This window comes from Spinacia oleracea, chromosome 4 (assembly GCF_020520425.1).
Source record: "Spinacia oleracea cultivar Varoflay chromosome 4, BTI_SOV_V1, whole genome shotgun sequence".
NCBI classification, from domain to species: Eukaryota; Viridiplantae; Streptophyta; class Magnoliopsida; order Caryophyllales; family Amaranthaceae; genus Spinacia; species Spinacia oleracea.
Window position 1 is genome coordinate 90,379,137 of NC_079490.1, and position 13,247 is coordinate 90,392,383.

The 13,247-nt window shown below is 34.6% G+C and overlaps 1 protein-coding gene across 1 annotated transcript; it reads left to right on the plus strand.

The window, feature by feature from the left end:
• The first annotated feature begins 12,105 nt into the window (after window positions 1-12,105).
• On the plus strand, window positions 12,106-12,540 carry LOC110775708 (B3 domain-containing protein At3g06220-like). Its single transcript, XM_021980316.1, has one exon. The coding sequence runs from the start codon at window positions 12,106-12,108 to the stop codon at window positions 12,538-12,540; it is 435 nt and encodes a 144-aa protein (XP_021836008.1).
• Window positions 12,541-13,247: the final 707 nt, after the last annotated feature.

A 13,247-nucleotide genomic window follows, 5' to 3' on the forward strand; every position in this document is an offset into this window, starting at 1 on the left:
TCCTTCAAAATAATAAAGAACATTTCAAACTTCAATAAACTTTAACCTTAAATTGTTGTAGCTTTGCTACTTATTCTTTAAAACATAAAAGAGCTAATTAACTATTATGACTTCAAAGTATTTGTGGCCTCTTGCCTATCCATTGCTCATGAGACTTGCGGAGTGAAATTTAGATCTCAAGATCATCAAACTCTTCCTCAGGGTCTTCATCTTCTTCCATGTCTTTATCTTGATTAGGCTCACTTGCAATCTCCTGTTCACTTTCGAGCTCTGCTTCTGAATCACTAGAAATCTCAATGGTTGGCTCATGGGCCGCTGGGTTAGGATTCTCTGCCTCAACACCTACATTCTCATTCTCCACAGCTACATCATTTTCCTCTAGGTCATTATTTACACTTACTCCCACAGGTTCTTCTGTAACTGCATCTCCAACATGACTCCCTACGATTTTACCGTCTCTAAACCCACTTTCTGCCGCCTCAATAATGGTGGTCAGAATTTCTGAGTCATATTTCCATCTACCATCCCTAGTCCCATACTTAGCCAAGTTTGGAGTTCCATTATCAGAATGCATGTCTTTAAACTTTTCCTTGAGTTCTAGGTATGGAAATTTGTTAGGTAAGCAATTAATGATAGTGGCTGCTATGGTATCCTTTCTCATTAAGATAGGTTGCCCTTGAACTGTAGCATGATATTCACATCCAAACACAATTTTCTTCATGTAAATGTCAGGGGTTTCTATATCAAGTTTCTCGAAGGATCCTATGTTGGTATACTTGGAAAGAAACATTTTATTCCTGAAATAAACAATTACATGTCTCACTAACGATTTTCCAACCAAATCATAAACAAAGTTCAATAATGCAATAAGTTTGGTGGAAGAAAACAATTCTTTATGCACATTTAAATGTAACATTAAACAATTAGCACACGCACGTAAATAACAATTAATTTCTTATGCTAGCATTGACTAGCTGCTAGTGCACATATAATTCTATCTTATATGCCATTCTTATACTACCCATCTCTCATAAACTAAAGCATTGAAATAATTTAAATGACAAAGTAAAAGAACGATAATATAAGAAAATTATAACATAAAATAATAACATAAATATAAATATAAAATAGATAAAGTAAAATAAATTAAGGAAATGCGTAGCGAATAAATTCGAAAATAAAGTTATTAATTCGAAAAAGATTTATATTTCCTAAATAACGAATTCTAACTCTTGAAACAACTTAAAGAAAAAATTTGAACTTCTAAAAAAAATTGTACTCATTTTTTTTTTGAATAATAAATAATAAGAAAAAGAATAAAAATTTCGAAAGTCACTTTAATTCGAATAAATAATTTGATTTCGAACTTAAATAAGAAATATTATATACTTTCAAACAAGATAAAAGGAAATCGGCCCCCCAAAAAAAAGTACCAATTTTTGAACACTATAATACGTAGAAGCTCGATTTTTAAGAAATTTATTTTAAATAACTAGATAGTTAGGCGCCTAAAAATTTATTAAAGTAAAACCTTAGCTTCTAGATACCATTTTGTAACACCCCGACAATTCTCTCTTTTCTAAAATAACCTTTTAATATAAAACGTAGAGAATTATCAAGGCATTATCGCCCATGTGAAAACGTAACGGCTTATTCAGAATTTTGCAGCGGAAAACATAAAACTAACTTTAGGTTTATAAATAATCGATTACAGGTTTAGTCCCAAAAATCAACCAACGAAAATAAGGAAATATAAATAGTACGACAAGTTTAAAGTCCAATTAAACAAACCCAAGTCAACTTAGCAAATCAAAACTAAATACAAGCTCTCTATTCCCGATCCCAATGATGCAACCTCTTCAAACCTGCAGATGGACAATGCTTATTGATCCTTAGAGACTGCTCACCAAAGATTGGGTCATCACATGATCAATAAGGCATAGCCATGATCAACATGCACAAGCAAAAGCACGTAATCAGCAAAGCTGAGTACTACATACTAAATCAATAATAATCCTAACATGATTCTATTAAACGAACAACCATAACATGATACTAATAAACACAAACAAAGGCAGACAAAACATGATAGTTTGACGACCATACTTGACCAGACTAGACTAGGCTAGACTTTTAGCAATAATATTATTTTAGTTGAAATAGACAATGGACCGAGTTGACCGTCCGACAGCCTTCACTAAGGAAGACGAGGTACGGGCGCGACTCCGTAACCTTAGAGACCTGCGATATCGAGGAACATTTGAATAAAAATAGGACACGGTGATCAATCCGGTCCGAGATAAAGGCCATGGGCTACCACCATGAACCCCAACTCCTGTTTGTCCGTCACTTTAGACGTGCACAGTCTAAAGCTATTGCTACTCAGTTTCACTTTACATGATTTACAAATTGAGACTCTGTTATGACTCAACAATCACATAAGGCATATAATCCACATTCGTTCACAACTGTTTTTATCTTGGAATTAACTACGTGATCATAAAGGCATCAATCAAGACTCATTCCAATTTACCCAACCTTTCCTTTAACCATGATCAACCCTGTATATGGGTATAAAGTTTCAACTTACTAAACAAGGTCCACCGCCCTCATAAAGTAGTGAAAAGCTAGAAAGGGAACAATAATCAATCGATCCAACCAACATATAGAATAATCTAGTGTTCCCAACCAACATGTTTGTATCAATCATCCATACTAACATGTTAAAATTCTCATAATGCAATATAAGTTCAATATGTCCGTCCAACAGTATTAAACATGCAATTTCAACATAACCAAGTTCAACAACAAATTCAACATGGTTTCAACAATTAGCACACATTCCAAGCACACAGGTATGTACGTACCTTGTGTGAACAAACTGATAGGCCACTTTAACACTTTCAAAAGTCGCCTAAAGAGAATTCTCCGCCTAAAACAACCAACAAGTAATCCCAATCAATTTCTAATCATTGGCAACCATAATAAAGCATCCTAAATGCATCCTAAACATATTTAGAACTTTCCCCAATATCAAAACTTAAACATTTGATCTCCTAGCATCATATTTATTGAATTAGTGATTGAAATTCGTTGAAAACTTTTTGCAAACATCGTACTTTAAATTTTCAACAATATAAATTCATTTAAAAGCTTCACCAAGGTCAGTCTACGTTCCTAGTATCTCAAAACAATAAATTCAATAATCCATACTCAACCTACCATGATTAATAATCATAAAAACCTTGAATTTCATACTTTAAACAATCAAAATTAATATTTCAAAGTAATTTGATAATCTGAAAATTAATAACTTTATTATATAATTTGCATAATCTGAAATTTATAATTTAATCACAAAAACTGAAAATTAATTCGTTTATAATCTCAACCCAAATCTGAAAATCATGTTCAAACCATAAAAATTATAAATTTATTATCAAGAACATAATTTAAATTAACAATTATAATTAATTAAAATAATTAGTTACTTAGGGTTTAAGAAATAACCAATTCAAGAGGGAGAGGGGAGTGCTCGCCGGCGGACAGGGTGGCGCGGCTAGGCGAGGTGGCTGCGACCGGAGGTGGCTGCCGGCACAAACAAAACACGAATGAGCCATGAACGAAAACAGAAAAAAAAGAAAGAAAACGAAATACAAAGGAGAAGGAAGACATTGGTCGGTGTGGGCCAGGAACGCGGCGGCGCAGCGACGCAGGCTGGGCGGCAACGTGGCGGCGGTGACTGCCGTACGTGAACAAAAAGAGAAACAAGTAAGGAGAAGGAGGAAAACGGGAGAGGAGGAGCAGGGCAAGACAACCGAAAGAAGAGGGAGGAAGAAGGAGTTACCAAGAGGGTCGACGGTGGTCGTCGGTGCAGGTGGTGGTCCGGCAGTGAGCGTGGTGCGGCGGCTGACAAGGGAGAGGAGAGGAGTTGCTGGTGTTGTGCGTCAGGTCAAAGGAGGATGGAGGGGTTTTGGTTTGCCTTGTTTCCACGTGAATTTGAAAAGATAGAGGGAGTATTGGTTTGGGTTTTGTTTTTATTTTTGGTTTGGGCATTTCCCAATTGGGCTAGGAGTAGGATTTAAGTTGTTAGAATCCAAATTTCTAATTTCAAATCGAGCGTGATTTCGTAATTCGAATTCGTTTTGACGTAAAATCCGAAAATGAATTTTGATTTCGTAAATCATTAAAAGTATTCCAAATGAAATAAAATAATTATATTCCAATTACATATTCATTTCTAAAATCCGTAAATTATATTTAAATATATATATTAAATATATTAAATATACGTTAAAATATATAAAAAAAATGTATAAAATTACGGGGGATTACACACATTTTATTTATGTACACATAAAATCGTTTTCACTGTAATGCCCTCAATATATATATATCCGGTCACTCCTCCCACCTCCCTACCCACCTGTTAATTAATATTTATAACCTATGTACATAATTCTTATTTTAATGTTTTTATAATCACATTAGATGATTAGATGTATCACAATTTTCTATTCATAATTAACTAGTAACATTACGCAACGCAGAATATACATTTTATAGAGTTAATAACGAGTATTTGAAATACACCGCTAGCGACACTACCTATACTTCAAAGACGAAAAACGGAAGGTAATGTTGCTACCATAATTACAATACCCAATCAAAAAGTATTTTAACCCAAAACAAAGTTTCAAGATGCATGATTTCACAACAACACTTCCAAAACCATTAAAAATCCAGAGTCTTTGGGGTATCGGTCACTGCACCAAAACCTCCAGAGTTTCCAACACTTCGTTGATATTGAGTTCATTGGAGGCGTGTGTAATTAGGTGTCTAGCCAGAATTTCCCGAATTTTGCGGTAATTTTGAGGGTATCCCTTTAGCTGCAATTGCAAATGAGTAGTACTATGTTAGAAAGACATCCAAAGATGTTTACCATTTCAAACGGTAGAGTGTTTATTAGAATAAAATCTTACATCAACAAGCTGATCGTTTACGCCCGCAAAGGTTAAGAGAGACAGCATACAAAGTACACCATCGTCTTCTCTACGTCGTCGAATCGTTTGACCCAACAACGGCGTAATACCCCAATAATGTTTCTTGGCCGGGTCCCTCAATGGATGGCCTACTTCCTCATTAAACATTTTGTTCAAGTACTAATCCTACAAGGTTTGGGCATACATTATTAGCGGTGCAACTAACTGAATGGATATTGAGAAAAAGCCTCAAAGAAATTGCAGTGCTTACCAAAACCTCGACTTTGCAAGCCACCGTTCTAGCAATCGATTTTTCATCCATTTCTTCCAGGTCTCCCTCCGGACTGTACACGCTGAAGTGGGGTTTTGCCGTGTCCTTGCACTCCATAATTTATACCATCCAACGTCCTCCTTCGTTGTTCGGTATTAAGAACTGTGAATGTTGAGTTTGTAAGTGATAGTTATTTAATCAAATCCCTTCCCACTTATTTGTGAAAAAAAATGTGAACACTAAAAATGTAAACACAAAAGTCATTACCTTCCATTTTTTGTTATGTCAACTCCCTTGTCTTTAAAATCCTTGACAAACTCACGAGTGAGTGTAATATTGTTGTCCATGTTTTCCTTGGAGGCAAATAAGTAGGTGAGTTTGATGATCATGTTAAAATAATTTCTGGTAATGATAGTGATAAATCTTACTATTAGATAAGGGGGGATGGCATAAGCATGTTGAGATTTTCGGCCAAGTTCTTCATTCACACAGTGACACTAAACAGACATAACCTAATACAGGGGGAATCAAATTAGGCAAGCAACACAAAATTCTATGAATGGGTGGGTGAATGTATTTACATAGTATAACAAAAGTGAGGTATAGTGTACGTACATCTGTTGTTATTTTTCCTCCCAGCTTCAGCGCCTCATAGAGAACTCCTCTTTTCAGTTTGAAGTTTTGGTATTGAAAGAGCATCTGGTTCGCGAGGGGGCTATTAACACAGAAACACACGAATGATTATTTTGCATGTACTCCGTATGTATAATTCAAATGACTATCATGTACGAAAACTTACGCCTTTAGACGAGTAAAAAAAACTCATGATCATTTTGAACCATTCAAGATGCAGAAACATCCGTATCAGAATGTTCTGAAGCCTCCGGTTCAGAATCAATGATGTTCTTCCCTCTCACCTTCTTCTTCTTATTCTGTTTTGAACCTGGGGCTGTACTACTTTCCTTTCTCTTTCGGTCACCTTGTTGTGTTTCCTTTTGTGTTTCCTACAATATTAAAAATAATTTCATACTAAAGAATTAATAAACTAAATCCCTAAACAACGTATCTAGAATCTTGTGAAAACTGGATTATGATGTTACCTTGGCTGCTTTACCCTTGGATACCTTGGCTATAGCTGTTAATTTCCTCCTCCGCTTTTTCTTAGGCTGCAACACAGAGAATATCGGCAAGTGTTCTTGTTAGGATAGGATAACACATTAACGTTAATAAGGACAAACCTTTTCTTTGTCATTGTTGTCTCTTTTCTCTCCAGCTTTCTTCTTTGGTTTGGCCATTGAGAGTTGCTTCCTTTTTCTAGGGTTTGGTGTTTCAGGGGTTCCTCCTTGGATTTCAGAGGTATAAGTACTTTGCCACGGGTTAGGGGTCACTAGAGCCCCAATCGGGTAAGGTTTTCCATAGACAATACCCTTAACAACCTACACATTAAAATAAAGATTAGTTCTTCCCAATTCTACTTGTCAACACAAACCAAATAAGTGTTAATAAAATAAGATAATCAAGCAAGAGGGTTTTTGAAGTATGTTGCACCAATAGATATTTACCCAAAAAAGTATATGAAATAAATACCTCGGCATGGCCAAAACGACCATCTTTACCCTTATCCAATTCAATTAGCTCTTGGATGTCCTCCGTAGACCAAGCTCCGAGTCTCGGGGCGCCAAGCATCCACCTCATACCCTTGCCCTTAAACCTTATTCTGTCGGCGTATACAATCTGGAAAAGGCATAGTGTGACGTATTAAAATCGTTGAAGAAAACACATAGGTACAAACACAAAACATAAGAAGGGTCGTGTACGTTACCAACAGCACTAGGGCCGACGTCTTCAGGCCGTCCCCTTCAAATTTTTTCAGGATGCCTCGTCTCACTAGCCAATCATGAACGTAGAGTCCCCAATTGTAATTGTAGGGTTTTTCATTGAAATACTTTCGCCTCATCAAAAATAATAGACTCGGGCTAATGGCATTGTTTTTCGTCATGCAAAACAAATTACCGAGGGTGACTAGGGAAAAATTCCTCTGAAACTTCCACCGCTCTTTACATTCATCGTAAGTCATGTTCCACACTAATCCAAAATCAATCCCCCCGTTTTTCTTATCAAATTCTTCTGTTAATTCATCTATCTCCTGGTCATACACTCTCTTCTCCGGAAACGAGAATGTTTCACCTGCAGTTGGTAGGCCAGTGATTGCCCCCACCATTTCTTCATAAATTTGTATCTCATAATCATCTCTGATGCGAAGCACTCCTGTACTTCCATCCCAGCAACTTTGTAAGTAAGACATGAAATGTCTATCCAGTTTGTCGATCTTAAGGTCCAAGATTGACCCAAATCCTGCAGCCTTAACCCAACTTCTCCTTACATCACAAAGCTCATCTACCAAGCTTATGACATTTTGAGGATACGCCCTCAATGGAGAATACTATGCAAGGAAAAAAATAACACGAGTCTAAAATAATGTCTTTAAATGAGATTTGGAGTTAATTAGTTTAAGCACGTAAATAACTTACGTCCTTCATCAGTTTTTTGATACTTGGATCTACGGGTTTTCTCCCTCTTTTCTTTTTTTCAGCTGTATTTTAACATCAACCAAAATTGATACTAGTGTACTTAATGAATTATAAAATTATAAGCATGCAATCCTAACCTTGCTTTGGTGCTTCACATTCAGTTTCTTCATCTTCTGCTCCATCTTCATTCTTTTCTGCAATTTGTACGTCCACCAAACGTATTTGTTAGTATGCACAATTAATTATCAGAATAGTAACCATGTATTCTACATATGTAATAAAATTATAATAATATGCATGACAGTCAATTATAATTTCAAACCTTGTTCACCCTTATTTTCTTCAGCTCCTTCTTGTGCTTGTCCTTCACCTCCTTCTTGTTTATTTTCTCCAGTCTTTCTTGTTCTTGTTCTTCACCTCCTTCTTGTTCTTGTTCTTGTTCTTGTTCTTGTTCTTCTTGTTCTTCTTCTTCTTCTTCTTCTTCGTCTTCTTCTTCTTCTTCTTCTTCTTCTTCACTCTCTTCTACAGTTTTTATTATGCACAATTTAATTAGTATAAGAATAAGGACGATGACATAGGTCGCAAGTTGTGACAACAAAATATTGTCACAAGCTTACGTGTCGGCGTTTCATTAGTACATATAAGCGCCACGTAGGGTACACATCATCAATTTTATTTACTATCAATTCAATATTTTTACTATGATCATATATAAATAAGGAAGTCCATACAAATAAGGAAATAAATATTTATTATATTTATAGTAAATATATATTTCCTTTTATCTTATAAATTACAAATTCAAAAAATAAAATTATAATCTAATAATATATTTTATGTAAATAAAAATTCATAATTATACATTACTTTAAAATATTATTTTAATTTTAATGACTAGATTAGTTTTACGGAGTATGTCTTTTTCAATTCGTAGTAAAACGCCGTTACGCAGTCATGCACATTGCACAGCACCATTTTTTGAGTTCATCTAACCAATAAAGACATAACACTTTTCCTAAATTTTTTTTAATGGACTATATTTTTTGTTTTCTAAGTATGAATGAGTAAATGTATTTTTCATTTTAATTTCCTATATCATAAAAATAATCAAAAGAAATTTTTTCTATTTTCCCATACAAATTAGAATTATTTTTCTGAAATAAAAAATTACATTATTCAATTTGTAAATTAGAATATTAAGATTTTCCTACCTTTTATGTAACATGTATAATATATTATATTATCTAAATATTTTAGTTTCCAAATACATCTATGTCACATAGACGTGCCATGTCACCCCAAAGGTCGCATGTTGCGACCTTTGTCATTTCCGTAAGAATAAAACCATGATTTCCACAAAAAGTAATACTAGTATGCGTGAAAATCAGTTATAAAAAATGAACTTGTAACCTTCTTCTCCCTTCTTTTGTGTAGTTGTAGCTTTTGCTCCTTCTTATTCATTTAGTTCTGCATATTTTATGTCCACCAAAAGTGTTTGTTAGTATGCACAATTAATTATAAGAATAAAACCATGATTTCCACAACAACAAAACAATTAAATAATAGTATGCATGACAATCAACTATAAAATGATAATGATATATAAATGAACACCTCACCTTTTCCTCCTCCTTTTCCTCCCTCTTCTTCTTCATCTTCTGGTTTATCTTCTTCTTGCACTAGTTCATTTTCTTCATGTGTTTGCGATTTTGATGCATTAACATTGCCTGCAATTTTTTCGTTCCCCAAAATGATTTGTTAGTAGTATGCAGTCATGCAACTATAATAGTGTTATATAAATGGACACCTCACCTTTTCCCACCTCTCCTTCTTCATTTTCTTCTTCTCCCTTTTTTTCCCCTTGGTCCTGTACTTCATCATTCTCGCCCTGTGTTTGTGATTGCTTGGGTGATTTTGATGCATTGCCTGCATTTTAAGCCCACCAAAAGTATTTGGTTAGTGTGCACAAAGTATTAGTAGAATAAAACCATGATTTCCAAATCAACAATAAATAATGTACATTGTTTTAAAATAAATAATTCCTCACCCTCGTCTCCCTCTTCAACATTCTCTGCCTCTTCTTCTTCTACGTTTTCTACTCCTTTTTCTTCTTCCACTTGATCTTTTGTAAATAATTATAAGAATAAAACTTTGATTTCTACTTCAACACAAAATAATTATAAGGTATATTATTAGAAAATTTAATTTCTTACTATTTTCTCCCGCTTCTTCCTCTCCTTCTTCCGCCTGTGTTGGGTGATGTGTTTCCAAGGAAGCTAGCTAGTGTGGATGCTACATCCATTTCTGCTGCTGATGCTACTTCTGATGGTGCATTTGCTCTTATTTCCCCTGCTTCTACTGTTTTAGCAAGTGCATTCAAACAACGTCTTATTCCAAACATATAACAATTGTAATTATAACTAAATTTTATTATTTGATTATAATTTTATAAATGAATTTTCCACTTAAAGAAATAACTTGTTAATGTACCTGATTAACTTCTGCAGAATTTTCACTTATTTGCGCAGCAGTCTACATGCAAACATACAAACAATAGAATTTCCAGTTAACAAATCGACGACTATAATATACAGACACACATAATAAACCGGTAGTAATTCACAATTACCTCCTTCCCAAACACAACATTCAAATCATTGTCTTCGGGGTCGATCGTGAACTGAGCCACTTCTAGTGTGTCCACATTTTCATTAGCAGTGTTAACAACACTTTTCCAGGTTTGGTGACTTGGATCACCAGTGTTATAATCATGTCTGTTCGTAACAAATTTGGTCTTAGTATTAGTTCTCATAATTAAAAACGATCTTTTGTAACATAGCACTAAACCAAAAGCCATAACATACATTACTCTGAACAAAAGATGGAGAACACATCGGAAACATGCAATATGTAGATTGATTTAGTTAATTAGTAAGATTTCAACCAAAACTAACACATTCCAAATTTATAAAATGAACAATTAAATAAGTAAATCTAGACTTACTGTTCCTCGTCGTCTGCCATGGTAACTTCTGACTCCAACTCCCCAATTGGAATAGAGTAACAAGCGAACACTTCGGATATTATTCTGAATTTTGCTGGGAATTAGATATTTTGGGGGTTTACAGTTGCTTAGGAATAAAATGGAGAAGAAAAAGGGGTTTCGCGGTTCAGATCAAGGAAAACTCAAAAGAAGAAGATGGAGTAGTTTAATCTTGACCGTTTATATTGAGGAAGTAAAGGGACAATTTTGGTCAAAATTTGGGAGTTATTCAGAAATTAAAGTAAAAATAAATACGATATTGAAAATTTCAAACAAACATCCAATCAACTTACAGTAGCAATTAATTTTCACCGATTTCCAATGCTACTTTTTTCATAGCTCTCTGCACACAACTGTTGACGTGTATTTGGGAGAAAGTTGAACGTTTCACGTATGATATTTCCAATTCCAACTAAGTATAATTTTTTATAAACAATGTTTTGTTTGTGGCATACTAAATAAAATTAAGCAAACAATTATAACAATAAAGTTTATAACTATATGTTGTAGTCATACTAGTAAAAAGACATGGGTGTACGATTTATGTAGGTGTAACATTATTTTAAACTTTGCTGCATTATAGTACTAGAAATGTCCCCACCCCTTTCCTTTAGTAAATACGTTTATATAGTAAGCGTATATAGAACACTAAGTAATCGAATTACAATTTAATTATTGTTATTCATCTAATCTAATACTATATGTTAAAAGAGACACCAGGAATGACACGTGTCATTTCCTGGTGCGGTTTTTTCCGGCCACAATGTTTTTTCATTTGTTTTTATTTAAAAAAACATTATATTACATTTTTTAAGGAAATTAAGAGAAACATATATTTTAACCACCCCTAAGTAACTTCCATATTAACTACCATTACAATACTAACCACCCTACAGTTTAAAGGGATAAAATGGTCATTGTACATAAATATCCTTTGGGGGTTTCGTGACTACTATATATGCGCATAGACCAAACATGCATCATGCATATAACCATACACCAACGCTAATCAATTCTCACAATGTATAACCTCCCCCATTTTACGATTACCTTCGCCGAGCGTGGGCTAAATGACAACCGCGTCAAAGTGGTGAAATACATTCTTCTCATAGTCCTTGTTATTGTCATTATTTTTATACACTCCGTCTATTGTATTTATATAATATTATTTTACGGCCAATTTACCCCATGTTTACGTAATGCTTGCAGGAAATACCGGCTAAATTTAAGAAGGCTAAGGACATATAGCGCAAGAATTTAGTTGCTGGTAGGATATGCATGGCAAATACACAAAGGGAATGGCACGTTGCAATTTGGCGTGCTAAGGGGCACTTGTACATCGGGGCTGGGTGGGAACATTTCGTTGGTGATTTACACCTTCGAGACCAAGATGTATTGTATTTCTATTATGCTGGGATCGGTGTCTTTCATGTCAAAGTTTACAATAATTCCATGGAGGAAAGGTTCTATGAACAGCCCGCTGGACCTGTTGACGTGGAGGAGGCTGCTATAGGGGTGGAGGTTGTTGACGTGGAGGTGGCTCCAATGGAGGAGGTTGTTGACGTGGAGAATGTTACGGAGGAGGCTGCTATAGGGGAGGCTACTGTAGAAGAGGCTGTTGACGTGGAGGATCGAGAGGAAGCTGCTATAGAAGAGGCTGTTCACGTGGAGGACCGGGAGGAGGCTGCCGTAAAAGAGGCTACTCGGGGCTGATAACGTGAAGAGCCTCTCGTAGCAGAAACCTTGTACAGTTCTTGCATTCATTATGGATGCTGGATTGTGTGTGGGTTGTGTAAATAATTTACTCATGTCGTGTGTGAATTGTAATAATTATTTTTAATTGCGGATTGTAATAATTAACTTATATTGTGGATTGTAATAATTAAATATTATTTGCAGGTCCAGGTTTGATGTTTTTCATTTAAACTCATAGAACATCAATGATTTTACTATCCTAAACATGGCTTGTAGTTTTAGTAAATGTAAATTATAACAGAGGTAATCCAAATAAACTACCAATTACCCTTGTGTTTTATAACCTTAATCTATAAAACGACACAAAACGATCTTTAGAATACTCAAACATGACTAACTTATGATTACTACTTTGCCAACAAATAATATCTTAACATATAGGAATACCTTTTTAATAGCACAAAAAATATTAGTATGGCATAAAATATTTAACTGTATCTACTAAAAATACTAGTACGTTATAAAATATCGACACTTATTTAAAACATTAGTATGCCAAAAAATATTTAACCACACTTTTTGAAAAATATTAATATGAAATAAAATATACATAGTCAACAAAATCGTTGAACATATACTATACAAGTTCAAATAGTCCAATGTCTACGGCCTCACGTCACATTGGTCACTAGAAGTAAATGCCAATCCTTTAAAAAAATGGTCAC

Bases quoted from the DNA above. Each gene is read 5' to 3' on its own strand.
- LOC110775708 (XM_021980316.1), top strand. From the start codon at position 12,106: ATGGCAAATACACAAAGGGAATGGCACGTTGCAATTTGGCGTGCTAAG.